The sequence below is a fragment of the Sarcophilus harrisii genome, chromosome 2 (assembly GCF_902635505.1).
Source record: "Sarcophilus harrisii chromosome 2, mSarHar1.11, whole genome shotgun sequence".
Lineage (NCBI taxonomy): Eukaryota > Metazoa > Chordata > Mammalia > Dasyuromorphia > Dasyuridae > Sarcophilus > Sarcophilus harrisii.
The window spans coordinates 517,599,796-517,625,303 of record NC_045427.1 but is presented as its reverse complement, the minus strand read 5'-3'; the positions used below and the strand labels follow the sequence as shown (position 1 = coordinate 517,625,303).

General features: G+C 33.8%; 1 protein-coding gene across 7 annotated transcripts in view; it reads left to right on the top strand.

Moving 5' to 3' along the window:
- MAP2K5 (mitogen-activated protein kinase kinase 5) overlaps positions 1-25,508 on the top strand; it is a 301,668-nt gene that overhangs the window by 190,452 nt on the left and 85,708 nt on the right. For all 7 annotated transcript variants that reach the window (XR_004232393.1, XM_012543497.3, XM_023498214.2 and 4 more), the window contains 2 exons: positions 666-716; positions 8,856-8,927. Coding sequence is in view for 6 of the 7 variants with exons in the window: in XM_012543497.3 (XP_012398951.1) it covers positions 666-716; positions 8,856-8,927 (123 nt within the window). In the remaining variant the exon portion in view is untranslated. The remainder of the gene's footprint in view (positions 1-665; positions 717-8,855; positions 8,928-25,508) is intronic.

Below are 25,508 nucleotides of genomic sequence, written 5' to 3'. Positions count from 1 at the left end.
GCAGAGTGGGAGCTGTGTCTGGGGAGCCCAACTGGCCCACAATAAAAATTAATATTGGGAGCAACAATGGTGGTGGGCCATTACAATGTGCAGCACAAATTTTAATTAATTTCCATTTTGGGCCTCCCCTGAGAACCTTGGTGATAGTGACCCATGAGCGTGCTGTGATGTTGATTTGAATTGCAGCCACCTTTACTCTCAGCCAAACACGAAGACCAAAGAGGAGGTCAACGTTGTATTATGAGTTGTCAAAGTCTGTTATCCCTCCAGTGTATTTAGTGTTCATTTCATTCTAGTAATGCATGTGGCTTCATTCACTTCTTGAGCCATCTGACTCAAAAATGAGTGTGTTCAAATTCTACTTCAAATTGACTTTTTATATTAGACGGGTTTGGGGTACTAAAGCTATAAGCATCCTGCTTAACAGAATTGTTTAAGGTTATCTGCTATAAACTATAATGCTGTGCTTGTTTAAAGTGGAAATAGCATTCAAAAGAAAAGAGAGATTTAATCATTTTTAATGCCTTTGTAGATAAATTTGTTCCCTTTTACATAATTTTTAGTTGATTTATAGGAATGATGATTGTAGGTTAAATGAGGAATAATTGCCCATTTTATTTCCACATTATCTTTATATTGTTCTAACAGACTGTTTTGTCTCATAGCTGGTGAATTCTATAGCCAAGACGTATGTTGGAACAAATGCTTATATGGCGGTAAGTAAACTTATGCAAAAATAACATTTAAACCAAAGTCTTTATCTTTACATACTTGGCAATATATAATAGTTGAATTCATTCCACAGCTTTGTTCTTACAAATCATAAATTATAAAGTCAATCTACTCAGTTTGATTTTAAAATCTTTGTAAAAGACATTAAGGATAATACAGGAGCTCTAAACCTATCTGGCATTGTTGACTTAACTAGATTCTGTCACATGTGAAAAAAAATCATTAAGCACATATAGTATTGAAATATAATCTTATAGGAAAATTAAACTATGCCATATTGGCCATTTTGCAGGATTGCTTATCTTAATTAACCCACATGTACTCTCAAACTGTTAGTAAGATTGGTTGTTTTCTCCAGGAATGTAGGCAAGTTATTGGTGTTGCCAAAATTTACTTATGGATACAGTTCTTTCTAGAACCTGCATCGTCATGTTTGGCTTGTTTTTCTCTTTTGGAGAGCATCTTTTACAGTTTTTTAATATGGGATTATGTTTGTTTCAATAAATGGGCTTCCCTCTGTGTGTTTCCTAAATGATTTCCAGTGAATCATTCACATCTAGAACTTAGATTTGGTACAAAAAGACTTTTTAATCCCTTAAATCAAAAGATGTTTATTTTGATGAACTAGATTCTTTTCTCTTATACCACATGCCAGTTCAGGTACCAGAATATAGGAAAAGCAGCAGCTTCTTAACTGTTGAACTTTGTTAATGTGAGAGACTGAGGCAACTGGGTGGTGCAGTGGATAGATAGATCACTGGACTTGGAATCAGGAAGATCTGAGTTAAGCCTCAGACACTTACTACCCATGTGACCCTGAGAAAAATCATTTAATTTCTGTTTCCCTCAGTTTCTTCATTTGTAAAATGGAGACAATAATAAAACAATCTCCCAGGGTTACTATGAGGATAAAATGAAATAATATTTTTAAAGCACTTTGTAAAAAGCATTTTATACACAGTAGCTGTAATTGTTATTAGAAAACAGATATATTTGCCTTTTTCTGCCTTTGAAACCTTCCTGCTTTATTCTTAACAAGACTTAATTATCATTCTGCTCTCACTTGTTAGGCAAATTTGGGGGATTTTAGAGGGAGAGAAGGAAGGAAGGAAAGAGGGACGCAGCTTCATTTTGGTGGAAGAGTTCAGAATAATGATGAGAAGGAAAAAAAAAAACCTCAAAATGAATCAACTTTTCAACAATGCATGTTGTTCTTAGTGGCTTTAAATTGCTCTAATAATTAAATTGCATTATTCTTTGAATGTTCAAATCCAGATTACAGTTGTCCTTCCCAGGTGTGCATTAAAGAAATTACTTTTTTCCAAAGGGTTTATGGATGAATACAATGCATCTGGGTGTTAATTGAAAAAGCAAGGATTAAAATTATAAAATGTTAGATCCGATTGGCAATAGTAAAATTGCTTTTCTTCTTGGATGAGTGAATTCCAGTCATAAAATTTATAGTCCAAGCAAAGAAAATCAAGGTAAGTAGGAAGTATAACTTGAAAGGCAAAGCCTTGATGATGAAGTACCAGTCTTTTTTTTTTTTTTTTTTTTTTTAAGTCAGGGTCATGGATTTAAGAAGAATAAACTTGTATCTTTGAAAGGAAAATGAACTTTATAATAGGTTTTGTTTCAGTCTCTATGATAATGGAAGCTTTGTCTATATTTGTATGTCTTCAGTCAACCAGTATTTTCTAAATGTGAGTTACTTATCTAACTCTGTTAGAATGATGGGGAAAGAGCTTGCGATCTAATTAGGGACATAAGCATATAAGCAATTACAGAAGAAGACATTATATATAGATTCAATGAAGTTCTCCTTGATAGGGTCTGTCCCACAATTCCAAGTTCAGTATGGTGGAGTGGAAATAATGTTAGATTTGGGATTCAGGAAAATCTTGAGCTTAGCTGCCACCTCTGATACTTTTTAGATCCTTCTGGCTCACTTCCCTGATGTCTCTGAGATAGCTGGGGTATTGTAGTGATTAGATTTTCTTAGTAAAGTTTGAAGTAAATGGTTGCTAAGGCCTCTTCCAGCTCAGATTGATTCACTAAAGGGGACAGATATAAAGTCCATTTGAATAGTGAGGTTAAGGAATTTTCTTGAAGTAGAAGAGCTATCAATAGTTGTTCTTGTACACTACTTGCAGAAAGGTTTGAAGCAAAGCTTCTTAACTCGGAGTCCATGAACATACAATTTTTAAAAATATCTATTTGATAACTGTATTTCAATATAATTCACCTCTTTTTACAATCCTTTATAGTATAATTTCTATATTTATAATTATGCATTGTAACATATTTATTTATGTACATAATGACATTCCTCTGAGAAGGGGCTGTGGGCTTCACCAGACTGTCAAAGAAGGCCATGAATAAACAACCCTGGTTTAAAGGAAAAAAAAATTCACTGGAGGGGGAAGGATGGATATAATAAATGGATAGGGAAAGGAAAAGATGTTTGGGCAGGGCAAAGAAAATGAATGAAGGTGGCAAGAAAGCAGGACTGAGCATGGCCTGTGTGGAGCAACCTGACTTAATGCTTGTTGATTTTTGACAAGTTTAAAAAAAAAGAAAAAAAGAAACCGAGGCCAAGCTTGAAAAAAGCCTTTTTCTTCTTTTCAAAGCCTTTGCTAAGTGTTGTTCTTAGTTGCATTTACTCCAGCAGTTGCAAGATGAGCTACACATTTCTGGAAAGTGCCAATTATGAAACTGAGGGCAACAAATATGGGGTAGAAGCTGGTTCATTAGACTAAGCTATCTCATGCAATTCTAACATTTCTTGATAAGGAGAGCAAGTTTCTTGGTGGAGGATAGTCCATAGAAGTTGAAATCTGAAGGTGGTTTTGCCACCAGCTAGCTGTGAAAAAAGTATTGACTCCTAGGGTTCATCATAGTAAGAGACAGTAAGTGGTGTAATGGATAAAGTGCTATAATTTGGTTATAATAATATAATAAGGTTATTTTTAAACCTCAGTGCAACAGAACATAAATATAAGCAAGACTCTTTGTTCTTTTTATGACCTTAGGCCAGTCTCTCAAACTCTAGTCCTCAAATTTTCTCATCTGTAAAATGAGAGTCATGGTCTGTACCAAAACATTATAGCTGCACTTTCTGAGGTAGCAAAGAACTGGAAGCAAAGTAGGTGCCCATTGATTGGTGAATGCTGAACAAATTGTGGTATTTACATGTGATGGAATGTAATCATGAGTGAAGGAATGATGAATATGAGAAATACAATGGTGGGTTACTTCCACCATCCACAAACTTCATGCTTATTCTTATACTATAGAAAGAACTAGAGAAAATCCTAAAATGATGCTAACTAGATCCACTAGAAATTTATACAATATAATCTGAACCAGACCCTTACAGCATCAAGGCATTCCTTTTATGGCTCCCCAATTTCCTCATTATCCCACTTAACACAGCAGCTTTTTCCCCAAAACTTTTTCATCTCTCCTTAAGCTTTCCATTGTATCCCCTACCCCTGCTGCCTTTTTTAACTAAAAAAAAAGAGCCCATTTGCCAAGATCCCACTCTTATCTTCTCTTTATCTCATGTCACTCATGTTTTCCCCCATTATCTCCTTCTTTACTCCTATCTTGTATAAAAAGGTGACCCTTCTTGTCAAAGCAAGCTCTTCTACCTGCACCTTTGATCCCATTCCATTTTTTCTGATTACCTTCTCTATTATCCCTATTCTTTCACTCATTTTTAATCTCTTTCTCCTCTCTTCTTTCTAGTTTTTTTTTGGTGACAAATTTCCTGCTTCTTCTCCTCCCTGGCTTACTATTTATTCCTTCTCAGTCTTCTTTACTGACTCTTCTTCCAAGTCATATCCACTAACCATGAGTAGCCCCCAAGGTTCCATCCTTGGCTCTTTTCTTCCCTTAGATGGTCTCTTCAACACTCAGACATTCAATTAGCTTCTCTACACAAATGATTCTCACATCTATTTATATAGTCCCAACTTCTCTCTTGACTTTCAGTCTCACATCACCAGATGTCCTATTGAACATCTCAAACTGTAGCTAGTCAAAACTCAGCAAATCCAAAACAAAATTATCTTTCCTCCCAAATCCTCTTTTCTTCCAAATTTCTCACTCACATTGAGGATTCCACCATCCTTTCAGGTATCTAGGCCTGCAACTTAATTGTTGCCCTGTTACTAAGCTTGGTTGTTTCTACTTTTATAAAAAACTTTAATCTATGTCCCCTTCTCTCTTCAGACTCAGTTGTCATTCGTGTGCAGGCTTTTATCACTTCATATCCTGTAAAGTGACACTGCAGGCTATTAGAATAGGCTACTAGTTAATCTCCCTGCCTTAAGCATCTCTTCACTACATATCTGCCTTTTCAGGTGACAAAGTGGTCTTCCATGTCACTTCTCTACTAAGTAAATTTCACTGGCTCCCTATTTCCTTTAAGATGAATTATAAAATCCTTGTTTGGCTTTTAAAGCTCCTGATAGCCTTATCCCTATTGCTTTTCAAGTGATATACTTTGAGTATTAGAAATGTAAACTCCTGAAGTCTTCCAAAACCAATGTTTTTTCCATCATACTACATTGCCTTCTGAACAGCCTCATTATTTGTTCTAGTTTATTGACAGATTCTAGTTTCTTGAGTTTTCTTTAATTTCTTTTTTTTTTTGAAAAGTGTATTATTGAATAGATGTCAGGTTTTAAAAATCATATAAAAATGCAAAATTTTAAGTTCATAATTTCAATTTTTTTAAAAAAAGAAAGTCAACATGAATTATTATTTTTACCTCTTTCACCATTTAATGTGATTTTTCTTTGAGAATTTTCAATCTACATATGATAATTAACTATGATAGACTTATCTCTTCTAAACAATATAGTGATTCAAGATAATCTCAGTTGACTTAGGATGGGAATGCCATATGCTACATATTTTTAGAACTATGGAGACTGAATGTAGATTGAAGCATAATATTTTCACCACTTTTGTTTGTTGCTTTGCTTTTTCTTTCTCACAGTTTTTTTCCCTTTTGTTCTGATTTTTCTTTCACAACATGACTAATAAGGATATGTGTTTAAAGGGATTGTACATGTATAACCTATATCATATTGCTTTTTATCTGAGGAAAGAGGAAAGTAAAGGAGAAAAAAATTGGAATTCAAAATCTTACAAGAATGAATGTTGAAATTGGAAAAATGAAATACTTATTGAGGGAAAAAAAAGATTTTTCAGTCTATTCAATGAAGAACAAAAATATTACATGCTCTAGACCAATTGGTGGTCTCTATTCAGAGCTTATGAAGACTTGAAAACAAAACTCAAAAATTGTATGTTTTAGAAAAATGCCAATTTAAAATACCTGGAAGTACATTACAAATTTTATAAGATAAGTTGTTTGACCCCCTAGCATAGGCTCTCTTTTTTGCTTTTTTCTCTTGTTGTAGAATTCAACTAATTCACTTTGGTGACCTGTGCTTTTGGCATGTAGGTACTGGAATTTCCTCTCACAAACCCTAGTCAGTTCTGGAATGATTACACTAAATGAGCTTCTTGGACTGGGTATAGATGTGCTGAGCCATGGGGCTCAATTTTGGGGTTCTTTTTGCTGATAGTTGGAAAAGGAGGTGCTTTCTTTCATTACTGAAATTTTGAGTTCTAAACCATTCAGTTCTTCATGACTACCCTTCTGATCTACACTTTTTTTTTTTTTTTTAATCATGGCTTATTGTTCTTATTAACAATTTTTTTTTTAGTGTACTTAAAACTCAGATTTTTTTTTTTTTTTTTTTTGCTTATTTTGAGAAATTTTTTCCCCCCTGTTAAGTTGCTTTCTGCATTGGTGACAGCTGTCATATCAGAGGAGCCACATACCAACTTCAGCATTTTAACTGCAAAATGTCCATTATAGCTCATCATGAGTAATGCAAAGTCTGGTGGGGTTTTTGGCAGACCATTTTAGTTTCAAGTATGACATCAGCTCAAAACTGCTGCTTAAGGCCATATAAGCCTGGCATTATAAATCCAGAATGAATTTAGAATCTCCCTTGTGCATTGAATCTGTTTCAGTGGCTTTGGGAGCATTTGCCAACTTCTTTCTACCATATGAATTCTTCAGGGTAGCCACACAGAGCTTGCTACCTGAACTTGCCATGCGTTACTGCCCAATCTCTGCATCACAATAGTAATCTTGTTTCATCTGCTTATTGAAAGGATAATTTCTGCAATGTGAGGTTGTCAGAATTCTCTCCACAAGGAGTTCTCTGTATCTACCACCTGATATCTGTGGTTGAATTATTAGCTTACCCTCTTGCTTTTCCTTTTTAAATTTATTTTTCTATGCTTAATTTTTAGTGTGCAATTCACTTTTCTCTTTGGCTTGTTGTCTAATGAGAAAATTTAATGAATGTACTCAATCTCATTGTCATGCCTAACAAAATCTTAGGGACATGGGTTGCAGAATTCATTTTGCCACCTTCTGTATAATGTGACCATATCTTTCTTGACCATAATCTTGGTTTTAAAAAGAAAGGAAATAGGAAAGGAAAAAGAGAGAGAGGGACTTGTTCCATTAAACTAGTGCCCTTCTGTGCTTCAGCAATTTCTGAGTAATTTTATGTGAAATTCATACTTAAATACTGTTTATCTTATTGTTTGATGATTTTATTGACTTACTGATTTTAAACTTTATCATTGTCTTGTTTTTTCTAAACTATACTTTTTTCCTCACTGTATTTTTCCTTGTAACAAAACTAAGAGTTATAGCAACCTCATCTGATAGCATATATTGTATTACTTTCTACCTTTGCTCTTCTTCTTTGCTAAAAGGAGGAAGCTATGCTTCTGAGTAAGTTCTCCAGGATCATCTGTTATGATAAACACTGAAAGAGTCTTTATTATGATGAAAATGTATCATTTAATAGACATTGAGCAATCTAAAGACCTGATTAGGCCTGATCATTTGGCTATAAATATTTGTTGAATTTGTAAATAAGCAATTGTCTTTTTTGTTCCACAGCTGCTGCTTAGTCTTTCTATAATGTAATTAGACCCCAATACCCCACCTTCAGTCAATTCAAACCTGGACTTGTAATGACTAATTCTATGATGAACAGATACTGACATACATTGAATGAGTCTGAGTAGAGAATGTGTTTGCTTTGGTATGAGGACAGAATTTGAAAGTTTGCAGTTATAAAAACATGGAAGTAAAATGCTGAGTTGTAAGTGTTCAGATGATTATATTCACTAGCACCCCAGAAATTGTCCCATAATACCTCTTATTCTGTTTTTGCTCTGGTGAATGATTCTATCTTGATTAATAGTAGATTAGTTAATAAATTTTTTTTAAAGGTTATCTAGTCACTAGCTGGGTTAGAGTACTCTGCTGATTTCACAGGAAATAGGATCCAGAGGATGAAGTGGGTAGAAGCACTGGAAACAGAAACAGATATATGTGACAAATGTGAGTAGTACTTGATCTGTGTCTTTTTCCTCATGGGATTATGCAGCAATATAAAGGGGAAAATACCTAATTTTTTTTTTTTATATATTTAAATCTTTATTAGTTTAGGCCTTGTTATTGACAATAAACAGATTTTAAACATTTGTCATGAAGTGCATTCAAAGGACTGTGTGAATAATGGGGAATGGGGGACTTTTGTGGTATTTTTCCAGAACATTATTAGTCCACCACCATTCCACCTTGGCTTATCTTTTCTCTGCAGATCCCATCCCACAGAACCTCATTCACAAATTGTTTGTATTAAAAGGACCAAAGGATATTGTAGTTCAAAGGCTTGACTTTATTCCTAGCTATCTAGGCACATTTTATTACTCATCTTGAAGTAAGGAGTAACAGCCCCAAATGCAGAGTATAAGCACCATAGCCATGAACATCTAAGAAAACTCTCAAGTTTTTGGCCCTTCCAGCACAATAAAGAAACTGCAATGTTGTGTGAATTGAATTTCCAATTCCTACACATTTCTTTATGTTATAATCCTGCCTCAGTACCTAATTACCTTAATTTCCTGTTTATCTGCTTTAAATTTGTGGCTTTTTGTTTCATTTTGTTTTTTCTTTAAACAGCTTGGCTGAGCTTAGGACTTTTTTTTTTGTTGTTGTTTCCTTGTAGCCTGAAAGAATTTCAGGGGAGCAATATGGAATCCATTCGGATGTTTGGAGCTTAGGAATCTCTTTCATGGAGGTAAGCTGAAAAAGTGGATATATCTGTGCATATCTGTACTTAACTGTTATGCCAATAGGAAGAAACAACTTTAAAAAAATTAAAACTAAGAGATTTTGTTATGCTAAATGTGTATGTTTTTGTGTACATATATTTTTATCTATGTATGTTTGTGTGTATGCACACATGAAGTGTGATTACAAAATACAAAATACTAGAACTGCTTTTCATATATACTTCTTGTATGATTTATAAACTCACTCTGAAGGCAGTTAGTAAAGTTCCAGAAAATATTTTGACAGTAGCTGCATCAATGAAACAAATTTTTATTTCCCAAGATGGTTACTTTAAAGGATTATCCTCTTTTTATATGAATTTTGGTATACTTACTGAAATAAAATAATTTCTTACTTTATAGTTGTGTACATACTTGTGTATGTGTGTTATGTGCTGATAATGTAATAAGGTCTTAATTGTTTTTAAGAAGGGTTTTCAGAATCTTTAAACTTTTCAGCTGTATCTAGAATGGACTTAATCATAGTAGGTCAATTATAATTCTACTAGAACTTTATATTCTTCTTCCTGTAGAGTGACCTTTGATCTACAGGGATATTCCTTCAGATTTATGTTGAAAATACTCTGATCCAGTCTGGTTAACTATAAATAGAACATTTCATTCTGAACACTCACAAATGCTTCAAAAATAAATTTTTTAATTCACATTGATCCAAAAAACAAGGATTTCTTAAAACACAGAAATAGATAAATCTTTCTTAACAGAATTTATGTAGTTAAGGTGACAATTTCTTTTGATCAAATGCATTGTTTGTAAGGCATGAGTGAAGTTATATTCATAAGAAACAATTTTTTTTGCTAACGAAAGTATAAAGTGTTTTTTTTTTTATTAAACTATGTTCTCATATACCATTTCATACAAAGAGAGTGGGGGGGAAAGTGGACTGTGTATACATCATAACAATAGACAAACACCCAAAGTTGAGTTTTTCATTCCAGCAGTTGTTAAAGGTTATTGGTAAATGATCTTGTTTCAAGAACTGAAGAATAACTGACATTTTGTATTTGTAGGAACCATGTCTTGCCTTTCTACTTTTTAAGATAACTATCATTTTCATCTTTTCCATATTTATCATCAAGCATATTATTAAATTCCTATTTGTTATATACAGTAAGTGAAATAGCCCATTTTTGTCCTCCCTTAACTTACATGGTACAACTATTAAGTTTTCTAGTACTCACAAGAAAGTGTTATATTTAATTGCTTAGGTACAAAGTAAAAACAATTTCAGAGGAATTATCATGGTGTTTTAAGAGTTTATAAAAGATAAATTAATTATTTACAATGAATATGAAATTTGCTTTGGTTATATTTGAGTTTTGTTGATCTATAAATCTAAAGTCGATAAAGATTTGCTGCAATTTCATCTGAATTGGTCTTGGGAATGGCTTGGCTGGATCTTAAGCCAACTTTCTGCATAATTATTCCCCTACACCATGCTATTCTATTGTGTCAGGTGATATTATTTATAATCTTCTGTTGGTCTCCTTTGTAATACTTTGCAAATAAGCTTATATGCCAGTATTGTCCCTTTGGCTGCCATATTTTTCTTCTTGACAAGGAAATATAATGATTTCTGAGCTATTTTGGCTTCCTCATTATCCATTTCCCACTTGTGTGTGTGTATGTGTATGCAGAGGACTGGTGGGGGGGGAGAAGGTGCATAGGGGGAAGAAAGAAAGCTTGTTTGAATAGACCACCCAATAGTACTCAAAATGTAAATCCTTGTCCAGTAATCATTGAGCTGGATGTGGTGTAAATGCCTACTTCACCAATAATTTACCATTCTTGTACATTAAGATAAAATCAATTTAATTTTTTGGTATTTTCTATGTCCCGTGCCTTTCAAATTGCTTCTTGAAAAAAGTCTAAATGGCTCTTTCTAATCCTAAAACGATATTTTCCAGCAGATTTTTCATTTCTACTCTACCATCTTTGTTTAAAAGTCACTAAGCATTAATCTATATGTTAACTTGGTTTAAAGGATCTTGCCAAGTTTTCTCCATCTTTTTAGCCTTTGCATTGTAAGCTGCAGATATTTTCGCAATTATCTTTCTGCTCATGCTTATCATGATCATTGAAAGACAAGGTAATTAGGAGGCAGACCATGTTTTTGGATGTTTTTAGGTCCATGATGGAACAAATTTCACCAATCATTTTATTTGCTTCTCCAAGCAGAACCCAAGAGCCATACTTTCACTTATCTCTAACTTCCTTATGTCTTCTGGTGTCAGTCATAGTGAGAATATCAGTACTGATACAAGTAGTTCCTTCAGCAGAAGGGCAGTTCATTGATATTGAAAAAGATCTCACATTTAAAATACTAAAAACAAAATTAATGTTTATATGCTACCTTAAAATTGATTAGTTCTCTTTTCCCCCCTGAGGCAGTTAGGGTTAAGTGACTTGCCCAGGGTCACATAGCTAGAAAGTGTTAAGTGTCTGAGAGCACATTTGAACTCAGGTCCTCCTGACTTCAGGGCTGGTGCTCTATCCACAGCACCATCTAACTGCCATTGATTAAATTAAAATAAATTATTAATTAATTATTTAATCAATAATTATTTTTTTAAATCAATTCAAATTGATTAGTTCATAAGCATTTTTTGCACTCTTTTCTGAAATTCTTAGTTATCACTGCAGTAGACAAAACTGAAGGTTATTTATTCTGTGGTGGAGTTTTGTTTTTTATTTGGGAGAAGTGGAGTTACTTCCTGCATTCCATGACTTCATAGGTTATGTCCTTATAGCCAACTTACTGGTGATGAGTCTCTCCATAGTTATTGAAAATGATTTTCAGTTGTCAGGTAAAGTGTAATGCCTAACTATCTCAAGATTATATTCCATCTATTCTATGTTTCATATATATATGTACACACACACATATACATACATATATATACTATTCATTTACATGTTACTTCTTCATTAGAATGTAAGCTTCTTGAAGTCGGGGACTGTTTTTGCCTTTTTTAAAAAAAATAGTAAGTGCTATATAAATGGCATTTATTTATTGTTAAAAAACAGAAAACCACTTTCATATGACTTACTTTTGCCTTTATGCCCAATATTTAGTCCAATACCAGGTACATGACAATTTTTTTTTTTTTTGCTGAGGCAGTTGGGGTTAAGGGACTTGCCCAGGGTCACACAGCTAGGAAGTATTAAGTAACATGATATATATTTTTTTAATTATCATTATAGCTTTTTATTTACAAGATATATGCATGGGTAATTTTTCAGCTTTGACCCTTGCAAAACCTTCTGTTCCAGCTTTTCCAAACCTCCTTCCCCCCAACCCCTCAGATGGCAGGTAGACCAATACATGTTAAATATGTTAAAGTATATGTTAAATACAATATATGTATACATATTCATAGTTACTTTGCCACACAAGAAAAATCAGACTTAGAAATAAGGTAAAATTAACCTGAGAAGGAAATTAAAAATGCAAGCGGAAAAAAACAGAGTGATTGGAAATGTTATGTGGTGGTTCACACTTCTTTCCCAGAGTTCTTTCGCTGGATGTAGCTGGTTCTCTTCATTATTGAATAAATGGAACTGATTTCGTTTATCTCACTATTGAAGAGAGCCATGTCTGCATGATAAATCTTAAAAGTGTTTGTTCACTGATGTAGGAAGACCAAGGGATAACTCTAGTGTAGCATTAGAGTGCCTAAAATATTAGTAGAATATAAAGAAACTATTGAAGAATAAGTAAAAGCTCATCTCCACTTGTTCAAGAAAATTTTCATAAAGGAATTGAAGGCAAGATATTGTCTGACCCTTTGGAAGAAAAGAGAAAAAACATTAATTTTTGAATGTAGGTGAGACTCAAAGCATAGAATGACATGAAAGAAAATGCAAGTCTGAATATAAAAGAAATGAGAAAAACCACATTATGTTCAGGAAAAGCAAACAGTAACAGAATAAAATGGTGAGGGAAAAGAGAACATCTTATGGGTGAGAAATTTATTCTCAGTGCAGAGTGGGGGAAATGTATGACATGGAAAGATAGAAAAAAACATAGAATGTATTATTTAAGATTGAAAGAGATCTTAGAGACGAAATAATCTAGTCTACCTCTCCTAATTTTACAAATATGAAAATTAAGGCCTGGGTAGCTAGGAGGTACAGTGATAGAGCCCTGCTCTGAGTTCAAATTTGGCCTCAGACACTTAATAATTATCACTTTAAAATGTTTATTAAACAAGTATGTATCTTCATGATGTTGTTCTACAGTCTGCATAAATGCACTTATATCTAGCTTGTCATTAAGGATACACATGTTGCTATAGAAAGATAAGTAAAGGAAGAAAGACCAAATACATCAGCAAAACTCAATATGCATTTAAACAATAAATAACATTTAGGGTATAGAATAACATGCGTCTAGTTTGAGAGTAGATAATGTCATTGAATCCTCAAGTGTAAAAGTTTGAGTTTTCATAAAGAGGGAATGTAATAAAGAATTCATAGGCACAGTATGATTCTGAAGGAACAAGATATATGAGAGGATCATTTAAAGTAAGAATTCTTAACCTGAGGTTTTTAAGTTTTTTTTTTAACATTTTGATAACTATATTTTAATAGCTTCCTTTATAATTCTAAATATTTTATTTTATGCATTTAAAAATATTATTCAACAAAGAGGGCCATAGGTTTCACCAGTCTTCCAAAGGGATTCATGCAAGAGTATGCTAGAACCAGTTCGTGCTTGCTTTCATGAGCCAATTGTTAATTTTTCAGTTAGTGAATTTAGATGTTAGAAATTAGCAAATGCTACAAATCATGATTTGTTTTTTATTGTTTTAGCTTAAGAAAGTAATAGATAAAATGTTAATAATGTAGATTAAACTTAAAAGTGTGAGATGTTTTGGAGAGCCAGTTATTAAACATTTACCATGTATCTCACAGTCCATGACAAAAAAATTCCTGAGGATTCCTGATTTAAAATAATGAGAAATTTTTGTATTCAAGAAAAGGAGCTGAAGAATAAATCTCTTCATTTCTGTCTGATCTAAATTAAGGGTCACAGAAAATAAAGTGAGATTTGTATGTATTTATGGTTAGCATTCTAAAGTACATTGTTCTAATTCTTGAAACATCAAGTGCTTGAAGGAAGAGGTAACAATCTTGGATATTTCGTTTTTATTGATCTGTGGCCTCTTATTTGTAGTGGAAGCAGAAAGCCAAGCACTTTGATCATCTATTTGATCTTGGTTGGTCTCCCTCAGAAGTCCAGGGGGACATGAAGCACCAGAATCTGCAAAAACATCTGAAGTGTATCAATTAAAAATAAATTCTACTTTCTTCTTGTATAGCCGCTCCTCTCAGACTATTTCTAGATAAACAGCCTTATTTGTTCTCCCAGGATAACTGTGATTTTAAAAAGAAAGAAATAATCTCATTTTTGAAATTAGGCAATTGAGGCAAAGCAAAAATATAATAATCATGACCACTTGTGGAGGGCAAACATCCGAGTAGAGTGCTCTCTGCACAGACTCTCTATCCGCTCCATGACGCTCTTTGGCATAAGAACCAAAGGAGACCCTTCCTTCCTGAGTCTTTCCCATTGGCAGATGGGATAGTAGGATAATATTATACTTTGTTAAGATGTGGCCTTTAAAAATTAGCTAAGAGACAGATGCATCCAGATCTTAAGTTTGTACAATCCTAATAATATACTGTATTATACCACAACAAAAACTTTCTCTTTTTCCCATCTGACAAAGATAATAGCATTAAGATAGTAGCTTTATTTCATAAGGAGAAAATGAAATCCTCCTTTTGGATCACAGCAATTAGGTTTAAAAAATAGAAAAGAGACTGCTCCTCCCATATTGCTTATTTTAGGTTATTTGATTCTAACAGTTTTTTTTTTCCCTGTAGGGAATTTTCCCTTGTATTTTCCTATATACTCTATTTACATATAAGATTGATGCAATCTTGAATTCCCCTTTTAGTTGTGAGAAGACCAGTTCAATTATGGCGTGTAATATGATCTCTTAAGTCCCTGGACAAAAATAAGTTGTTTTATGTGGTACAGACACACAAAATCTCAGTACTAGAGTTTAACAAGAGGTTTAAGTAGAATTATAATGCAAAACTCATGAACTAGGACAAACTGAAGAATTAATCCCGCCCCAGGATATCCGTGTGCATCTCTTGGAAAATCAATGCATATGTGAATCAGTTCAGTTGAGGATTTCATGGGATATACAGTTTTGTGGTTCATATACTTGACTTCAAGATTGGACTTTAAAATGTAAATATGTTTAATACATAACTGGGGACTGGTTTTAGTCAAATGAAAATTTGTTTTTATTTGGTTTAGTTTATGTTTTATAGTTGCCTATTTTGTATTTGATATCTTTACTGGACCTATTTTTGGCACCTAAAAGATTTTGGTTCACAGTTACTTCAATTCATAGGCAGTTCAGCACTTACATGTCACCTTTAAATCTCTAGAGAAGGGGGGTCACCATTGGTTATCACTCATCAGTCATTGCATATTATTGCTGATGGTGGGAGTAGATGAGTAAAAAAATCAAGTACACATATGGTACTACCTGAAAAGTTGAAATTAGAAAAATACATAATGATTTTTTAAGATATTTTAATTTAGTTTTTTTAAAAAAAATCTGTTGGTTTTAGCCAAACCTTCTAGGAATATTAGATGAAAAAAGGGATCCTAACATTTTTCTTACAAGTGAAATATATTTCCTTTTTAAAAGCAACTAATATATTTGCTCTCTAAATACAATCTCTACTTGTATTTAAAAATACAGAAACAGTCCACATTATGAACACTCAACTAATTTGTCTTACATTTACCATGCTCCAAACCAATTACGTATTTATCCTTTAAAAAAACATTTCACTCAATATATTCTTATTCTTACCGAACGTGTCCTTAAAGTTTATTTTATTTACTTATTTTTGTTTAGAATTCTATATGAAAGGTTTTGTTGATTGTTAAGTTGATTGTAGAAAATCCTGACAGGCTTTTACACTGTAGCTGATACCAGGCAAACATTTTAGTGCATGTGTTTTGCTCCTTTCACTCAAGTGTGCTCTCTCCCTTTGTTTTTCTTCTACTTTATGCTGTCTCCTGAGTCAGGCTCACAGAACAATTTGGCTCCATGTGCTTTGTTAATTGGTATGTCATCTGATCCTTTGAGACCTCTCTTCAACGTGATCACTGTTTTATTGAAGTGGCTTGAGTGATGTGTTAAATGATGAAAGCAAGGACAGCAGTTTAGAAAAATGTCTCAAGATAGGTGAAGAAGATATTCAGGGCGCCATACAAGGTCATGGTCATTAAAGTAACACCATCAATTGATGTGGGGATAGGTGGTATTTCTAGGTTATATTCTACTGGCAAAGAGTAGAGCTAGAGTTTATTCCAGAGTTTTATACTTCTCCTTGCTGGGTTTAAAAAGAAAAATCTAAGGAGCTCAGCCTTTATATAGCCATTTACTCTTAATTCCTTCCAAAGTACCTCCTTATCACCTATGTTGTAACTGTCAGATGCATGTTTTGAGTATTATCATGTATTTTCTAGACTTGCAATTTTCTCTATAGGAATGCAGGAAATTTCAATTCATGATTAGAAAATTAAAGAATGCCATTTTCAAAAGTTTTAATTTGGTTTAACTTTTCTTAACTCACTTTGGCTAGACCCTCAAGAAACTGATCATTAATAGATGAAGAAAACATAGGCATTGTATATTTTAATGCCAAGTATTTCATCCAACCTCACAGTATTTACAAAACTTTAGTAAATTTGGAAATTTTTAGTTCCTAAACTAATTAATTCAAAGTCTATTTTGCCATCTTCCTAAGACATTTCTATTTTCATTTAAAAGTCTTTTTGAGTTTCTGAATAAAATTGGTTTCACATGTTTCCATTGTTGATACTGTGAGTTATATGCCAGTCTTCATTCTGAAACTCAGATTTTCAGAACCATATCTCTTTGACATAATATTTATTTGATGCCAAAACCTGATTTACAGGATGATAATCATTCTGTGTTTCCAGTTTTTTTGTTGGAAGGGTAGGAAAAATATACCTATATGTTACTTATTTGGAGATTTTTCTTCCTTTTTCCCCTCTCACTCTTAATATTTCTATATCATGGAACTACTTCACTTTTTAAAGTAATATTTAGATGGCTTTCAACCACAATGTGAGTTATCATTAGGAAAATGGAAAACAACAAATATACATAGATATCAGTATTTTTTCCAAGTAGATTATAGCATGAGAAATGAGCAGTCTGATGTAATAACTGCATTCTTGGGAAATTTTAAGAACCAATTCTATTGACCTGTTTGCAATCATGCTAAAACAAATAAATTAATGTCAGAGGAGACGTTTTAAAAAAAGACTATGCTTCTCACTACTAATAGATACATAGGACACAGTGAATTAGATGAAATAAAAATTGAAGTATTTAAGAAATACTATATAGTTTAGGCCCAGTTTTTTGTCTAGTTTTGTTCCATTTTTTTTTCAGAATTTAAACATATAATCCCAATATCACTAATCTCCATTTTGATGGTATTAACTCTGTTAAACATTAATTTATCTAGACATAACTACTTTCTGATACAGATATTAACGGTGAAGTGTGAGCTGTTAACAGGTTACTTTGCCTGTCTTGAAATGTATCAAGGATTTGTGATTTCATCAGTATAGATAATTCTCTGCCTATGTAGATGAGCACACTTTTTGCTTTAATAAATGTTTTCATGAGTTTGGTATGAGCAGAAACATTCAGCTTCCCATGGCTCTTTTGATAATTTGTCTCTTCATACTAGTTTGGCTGCTCTTTGCACAATAACACATATAAAGTGTCTCAAAAAGTTTTGGTACAGTTTTAAGCTACTTAAACAAAGTTTTAAATTACACCAAGGCTTTTGGGACATCCTTTGTCAATTCTGAATAGTTTATATCTAATAAAGTATATAACCATATTCTGCATGCCCCAGAAATCACAAATATCAAGTGGCATAGCATTTCTGTTATTACCTGATAAATTAGAACATTCAGCTTTGATTATGAGATATGCATTTTTTTGGACCATTGTACAAAAAAAGGACATATTTTAAGTCTAATAAAAGTAGTTGATAACTAATGATTTTTGGATGTCTTATGATAGTAAGAATAGATAATCTTTAGGCCATTGCAATCAACATTTCTGTATCATAAAAGCTATTCCCAAAGTTGGCCTTGGTTGACCACACTGCACACACTCAGTGCAGGTACTAAACATTTAAATTGGTATTGAAGAGATTTCCTGTTCTCTGGGTGAACACTATTAAGGATTAAATATGGAGATTGGATCTGATTTCTGTATGTGTCTTATGTGCTGGTGCAGCCAATGAAGAAACTGACTTGCTGATCATATTTGTCTGCAGGAAACCAGTGATAGACAAAGAGAAGGTGCATCCAAAAGCATGAGAAATGTCAAGACAAATTCCAAGATTTAGAACTATGTGGTCCTCTGACCTTTTGGCTAAAATATTATTGTACAAAAAAGCATAAAATAGCATCTGCTGCCTATCCCCTCTAATCCCTAATCCCATAATGGGCTTCCAGCTATGTTTTAGCCAACTTTTCTTCAGTGACTATTTGGGGAGTTTGTTTTTTTCTCCAAAACTATTACAACTTCTTACATAATGAGGTTAACATTTACTAGTGATAGATACTCTAGGATGTTTTGTGGTGGTTCAGTCATTTTCAGTCATGTCTGACTCTTTGGGATCCCATATATGATCTTCTTGGCAAAGATAATGGAGCAGTTTGCCATTTCCTTCTCCAGCTCTTTTTATAAATGAAGAAACTGAGGCAAATAGAGATAAGTGACTTGCCCAGAATTACACAGCTAGTAAGTTTCTGGGGTCAAATTTGAATTCAGGAAGATGAGTCAAGAAAAGTATCAAAGTACAGATTAATGTCTGTCTATCAGGAAGTTTTTCCCAACTTCCAGTGACTTCTAATATATTTTCCAAATCTAGAATTTCACGATTCTGTGATATTTCTCCAGCTAACATTGTGACATCTCTAGAAACTTCATTTACTTTTAGCTAGGACTTCATGAACAATACCAATAATTAAATTAGTTGGTCTTTTAAAGACTATGAACAAAAATCCTGTTTGTGCAGAGATTCTGCTAGCACAATCATTTTAACAAATGGTATTACAGTATGCAACATGGTACTTTGTAAGTACTAAAGCATTTATATATCTACAAACGCTTTTAATTTTTATGATAACTCTGAATTTTCCCATAATATTCCTGACAGATGGACACTAATCTCGGCTTTGATACTACTTATGATAGAAAGCAACTAGGTGGTGCCATAGTGCACAGAGCACTGGGACCTGGAGTCAGGAAGATTGATTATTCCTTCTCCTGAGTTAAAATGTAGCTTCAGACCCTGGGCAAGTCACTTTACCCTGTTTGCCTCAATTTCCTCATCTGTAAAATGAGCTGGAGAAGAAAATGAAAAACCACTCTGGTATCTTTGCCAAGAAAACTCCAAATGGGGTCACAAAGAGCTGGATATGACTGAAATAGCTGAATAACAACATGTGAGATAGGGCTGATGTTATCATCTCCATTTGACATGAGAAGTAATTCAGGAAGATTATATTATAACTTGCCTATCAATAAAACTTATTGAAAAGCAAATTCTTGCCCAAGGTCACCAGAAAAGAGAGTAGTTACAACCTAGCTGTCTTAACTCGTACTCTAGTGCTTTTTTCACTGTATCAAAGTGGAAAGCAAAAAAATAAGAGGGGGAGGGAAGATGTTAGTACTTTCTCAAATGAGATGGTATTCATAAGGCACTTTGCAGATCTTAAAGCTCTGTGTATAAGTTTAATTGTAAACAGACAAATAAAAATAGCATTTCTTGTATAATCTGTATGTTATCTATTTAAAGGGATTATAGAAGGTAGCTTTGTTTTCTAACTAATTTACAAATAAAAGCAATATGTTTGTAGTAGATAGGTGCACACCAGCAAAAGAGACTTCCCCATTTCTGCCATTTGTAGCAATTTATCAGGAGCCTTCCCCTGACCTATAGCTAACAATGGTGTTTGTCATGTTCCAACTTACCAAAAGTAAAGATGGATTGCACAAGTGCTGGAAAACAGCAGACAGTGCATTGTGTTCCTAGCACTAGGCAGAACAAGGCATTGACCTTACTTGATTCTAACTTGATTGACTTTGAAATATCTACAGATCATCAGAACCATGTAGACTAGGATACATTTTGAAGGCTCATTGTTACAAGACTCATTAAATAGAAGAGTTGAGAAAAAAAGAGCATTGAATGCCTATCCCAGACATATGCATCCAGAGTTTCCTGTTGTGATAATAACTGTGAACTGCTGGAAGACAAAGGTAAACATTAAGTAAATATACTAAAAGTATCGCTCTTTTGCTCTTAGAGATTTCAAGTATTTTTTAAATTAAACACAGATTTGAGTGCTTTGGGGAGGTATTACAAATCTGACCTTTTCTTCTTGTCATAGCTTAACTTTATTTAAACTAAGAAAATTTATTGCTGTTTTAAAAAAAAAAAACTACCCATTTAAACAATAAAACTGAAATATGAAAAACTGTCATTTTCTTTAACATCTTTCTATATTAGTGACAAATAAGCAGGGCTCATCTGAGTGAGACTTGCAAACACTCTCAAATCAAGAATTTTTAACATTCCATCAGAGATATGTAAAAGGAAAATTGGATATGTTTGTCATATGTTAAAACTCTACCTGTGAGAGGTCATCATCATAGGATTAGAACTGGAAGGGATCTTAGAGGCCACCTAGTCCATCCCTCTCATTTTGCAAATGAGGAAACTGAGAGCCAAGGCAGGTAACTGACATTTTTGCAAGGTCACACAGTAAAGGGACAGATCTGAGACTTACCCAGGTCCTTTGGTTCTAGAGTCAGTACTTTTCCCACTCTGCCATGCTACCAACCTGAGAGTGAAGAATCATGTAAATAAAAGGCACACTATGGATCTGTCATTTTAATCATCAAGTCAAACAACTTTGAATTAACACAAACCTTGTACAAGGTTTAGTTTCAAGTGCCGTAAGGTATACAAAGAAGTATAAAGTATTCTTACCATCAAGTAGCTTATAATTCAACCAGACAAGCCATGAATACATTGAATACTACTTCAGTACTTCAAGGATATGTTATTTAGGTTATGAATCAGAACTTTTCAATACCTTACTGAAACATCTTCATAAATTTTTGTAACTGAAAACTCTTAATGAGCTTCTGCCAGGCTTATCTAGTATGATCTTCCACTAGTGGACACAGCCCATCACCAAGCCAGGAGAAACATTTATGTGCCAAATATATCTATGCTTTCATCCATTTGGGTATTCCCTCCAAAAATGCAGGTTGCAATAAATCATCTTGTCCCTCTCTCCAGTAGAGACATGAGCCATCTATTAGTTAACCCTATTGTCATGTGACTAGCCCATCTTGTTTTTCAATTACATGTTTCTTTGATAACGTCATTTGCACTGCTTTCCCTTTGTAACTCATGTTCCACATCTCTTCAGTGTGGAACAATGGAAATAGTACAGAGGGCCTGACTTCAAATCCTGACCTTGTAGCTTATTTACTCATTCAGTCTCAAGCAACTAACTTAGTCACTTTGAATGTACATTTCCTCCATTTTAAAATGAAGAGTTTGCATCAGATCATTTCTAAAGTCCAGTGTGACCCTACAAATATAATCATCCAATCTGGGATCCTAACATGACAGCTCATGAAACACTAGTCTCTGAAGAGGAAACATGTGCCAGTGTTGAGGTTTTTTAAACCAACAAAAATAATAAAACCCAGACACAGAGGATTTGACAAGATAAAGTATTTCCAGATGAATGGTAGAAAGAGTGATTGGTGAGAACACAGAACTCTATGGAATAGAGAAGGATCTGAGGAGGTTTCATGGAGGAAGAGCTTGAGTGGCTATTAAAGGACAGATAGATTAAGATTCCATCTGTCCATCTGTTGCTCCTCCTCTTAACAAGAAAAACAAATGCCATTGGTGGTGCATTTTGAACTGCGCAGATATATTTGCAGTAAATTCACTTTTCACTTGGAAAAACAAAATGTTTGCTCTCATCCATCATGAGTAAACTATATCATTTTTTAATTCAGAATTACTCACTGCAATCCCCCTCAATGCACAGAACACGATTAAAAAAGAGACCTTTACAGCCATTTTAAGTGACTTGGAGAGATTTAGCTATATGCTCAGATATTGTAATTACCAGTGCTCTGAATAGAGCCACTGATGAAAATCAACATGGAACAATTAAAATGTCTTTAAAACTACAATTTGGGGAGTCTCAATATGGAGATTTTTTTTTAAACAACTGCTAGCTGTCCCATGTTTAAACTCTAGGTTAGCTGAAAAGTTATATTTAAGCTAAACATCTATATTCTATGAAGGGAGTATTTTGATAGGTTTCTTTTGTTGGGTGTATGGGTAAGTTCCTAGGCCTTTTGGAAAGGAGAGGAATTATGAAAGCGAAGTAACTGTGTTTTTGAGGTTAGATATGGTACGACCAAGATTCAAAGAATCAAAGCAGTAGCCTTCAGCATGAAGCCCACTTTTTATCATCCTTACCCAGCCATCACAATGAAGAAAGACAGTGTCCAGCTGTAGCAGCAGTTTGGTAGTGGGAGAATTAGAAGTAAAGGTACTAGTGCCTGAGGGGGTGGGTCATGAATTAATAATTGCTATGTGGCGGATGAGCCCCTTCAGAAGAGCTGAAAATGAGGAAGTTGCCTTGCAGAGAGCTATCAATCACTCAGTGACCATAACTTCCAGTAATTAGTGTATTTTATGGGCCTTTGCTTCAGTGGCTCGAAAGCACATATGCTCCAGTCACAGCTAAACTTTGCCGGAGTAATATTCCAGGATGATTTATCCTCCTGCTGCACTGGGATGTAACCCTATATTAGGTGAAGATTGTGAACTAAGCTGCAATAAAGTGTAAGTTTAGGTACAGTTTGCCCAGGTTGAGACCTCCATGTATCATGCTTTCCAACATTCACAGTTCGGCTGCAGTGGGCAATCATTTTTAACAGTGAAACAAATACAGCAATTAAAGGAACAACATTAGGATATTGTACTTGTGAATTACTGTTGCCCTCTCCCCATATAAGCACCCACTGTAATAAGCCCATCTCTAATTAAAAAAAAAAAAAACACACTATTAGAGGCATTTATTTGTAATGCTTTCTTTTCTGTATCATTGTTATTAGCAATTTACTGAGTAAAACATAGAACATTTAGAATGACAGATAAGTGTGCTGTTTATTTTATTTATTTTGGCATCTTTGTGTTGGGTCCCCCAAGTTAAAGGCATTACATAGAATTGTGCTTTATAGAAAAAGCCTAGTAAGGATGTGCTGCTTGTTCTTTACAAGCACTGAAATATGTTAAAAAGCACAAGTGATTTAGATGGAGCCAGGGGCCAAAATGTCAGGATGGGGAATCTCACCCTTCACACAAAGAAAAATATATTATTTGCAAAATCTCTGAGAGCACAGAATTCTCTCTTTAGGCATAATGGATAATACACTGTACTTGCAAGAATTTTTATAGAAAATATACTTGCTCATTGTCTAAGCATTGATGGAGCCCAGAATTCTTCATTATTTAACAAGTTCTGCTGCCAGCCCATTAATGTGAGGTTGGGCAAATTCTGGTACTAACTTAGTGTCCTCTAGAAAACAATGACAGGAATTCTGTTTGCAATGGAGTTTTTGAAAATCTTTTAGAGGAATGCATTATGGGAAAATGAAGCATTGACAGTAGACTAACAAGATCACTGTTCTTCCCCAAACACTATAAGATATTTCCCTATCATTTTAATAAGTTTCCTTAAATTTGCTTAATTAAACACTAGCAATAAACTTCATTTTTAAAGTCCAGAGGTTGAAAGGAGTACATAGTCTGGCACTATTGTCATATTTATCGCCTTGTCTTTAATTTGCAATGTATTTTAATATCGTACAAGTTAAAAAATAATAGTGAAACAAATTGTCTTTAATTAAAGTGAATTAGGTTTTGAATTTAATATATTTGTTGTAGTAAAACTGATAACGGAGAGTGTCCCAAAGGTTATTAGGGCATATTTCTGTTGGGCCTGATGGTATTAGTAATAACCCTCTTCCTCATAGTTCTAGACATGAACAAATATGTCACTTCATCAGTCTCTGTTACTCGCACTTATGCCCCTCCGCAGGGGTTGCAGATTCCACAAGTTATCAGCTAATGGCGTTATACATTAAAAATTGAAGCTTTCCTCACTCCGAGGCCATTCAAGGCTTTGTTCTTAAGCCCCAGACACTTTGGAGTGCAGCTGCAAACTATAGGCAGAAGATTAAATTAATTTGTAACTCTTTTTTTTTTGGTCCTGCATTACTAAATCCTCCACATTTAATTGAAACCCTACTTCAAGATGCTTTGTGTTTCTGCTCTTCTTTGTTGTCAGTTGAACCATGGAAGCACTTTAACACTGGTAAATTGCTGTGATATCCTTAGCATTTTTTTTTTTTTTTTTTTTTTTTTGCCATGCAATAAGAGGGCAGTGAAATTGATATATGAGAAGGAAAGTAAAATCTTATGGTAGATTTTGAGATATTTAATATTTATTAAAGTCCTTTACCAGCATAGTTTCAGATGATTTAAATGGTCTATCTAGAAGTGAGTAAATTGGTCTTGGAATGAAATCTCACCTAGAGAATTTTATGTAATCTAGTAGTTAAGTCTGATTTTTGAAAGTTTCCCCATGTCTGAATGTTTCAGACTGGCTGCTGCTTTTCTATAAAATGAGGGTTTAACAGCAGCACACAATCTAAATGCAAAATCCTTAGATGGAAATTTAATTGTGTAAAATGTGCACGAGGTAATTAAGAACAAATTTTAGAACATTTCAGACTATAAAGTCCTCCCTCAGCTAGATCACTGGCTATATGGTAAGTGCTTATTTTCAATTTGCAGTTATGGGGAGAAACATAGAATGTATCTAAATTAAGAATAAAAAAAAAAAATCACACGTTCTTCAGCATAACTGTAAATTTTAAAACTACTGGCACAGTGTAGTTAATAAACTAAGGAGACGTCATCACCTAAATATATGTCCCAAACTTCTTTTCCTCGCTTGTTTTCCAAGGATAGTGTGGGTTTTATTTGTCATTAGTACCTTAGCAATATAGATAATTCTTATTAGAAAGGAAAATTATTTCCATCGTTTGACTAAATAAGGATTCCATTTTCTAACTTTTTAACTTACATTTTTACAGAATTTCTGCCTTGTACTTTTCTCTCAATTATCATTATTCTACACATATTTGAGCTTATGATTTTCAAATTCAACTATATGAAAATGCCTCAAACCAATACTCTTAAGAATGGGATGAATCCCTAGTGTGATGAGCTCTGTAAGAGAAGTGACTCAGAATACA